This window comes from Penaeus monodon, chromosome 32 (genome assembly GCF_015228065.2).
Source record: "Penaeus monodon isolate SGIC_2016 chromosome 32, NSTDA_Pmon_1, whole genome shotgun sequence".
In the NCBI taxonomy this organism is placed as follows: Eukaryota; Metazoa; Arthropoda; class Malacostraca; order Decapoda; family Penaeidae; genus Penaeus; species Penaeus monodon.
Genome location: NC_051417.1, coordinates 32,100,401 through 32,100,782, shown reverse-complemented (window position 1 = coordinate 32,100,782; position 382 = coordinate 32,100,401). Strand labels below are relative to the sequence as shown.

Below are 382 nucleotides of genomic sequence, written 5' to 3'. Positions count from 1 at the left end.
AGATAGTCAGGACAGAGGCAGACAGAGAGCCCCGAGAGAGCCCACACACTCCTCTCGCCAGCCCTATCCAGAGCTCACCTCCTTCCCTTCGCAGATACATAGAACGCAATAAAATGGAGTACCTCCCAGGGGGCGTGTTCTCCTCGATGCCCAGATTGCAGTTCCTTTACCTGGGAGCCAATCGTCTGCGCACCATCGCTCCGGGAACGTTTAACGGGCTTTTCTACCTCCATCTGCTGTGAGTTGTCACGCACGTGCACGCAGACAGACTATTCGCGATAAAAGATGAAGTTATGAGAGTTGATTTGATGATAGATTGGAGATTCAATATCAAACTTGCTTTATAGAAGTTGTATGCTCTGATTTTAATCAATTTCGAATT

The 382-nt window shown here is 48.2% G+C and overlaps 1 protein-coding gene across 1 annotated transcript in view; it reads left to right on the top strand.

Annotated features, from left to right (window-relative positions):
• LOC119593641 (relaxin receptor 1-like) overlaps positions 1–382 on the top strand; it is a gene marked incomplete in the record, with an annotated part of 42,684 nt that overhangs the window by 29,246 nt on the left and 13,056 nt on the right. Inside the window, 1 exon segment of the mRNA XM_037942592.1 lies at positions 95–238. Within this exon segment, the coding sequence (XP_037798520.1) occupies positions 95–238 (144 nt within the window).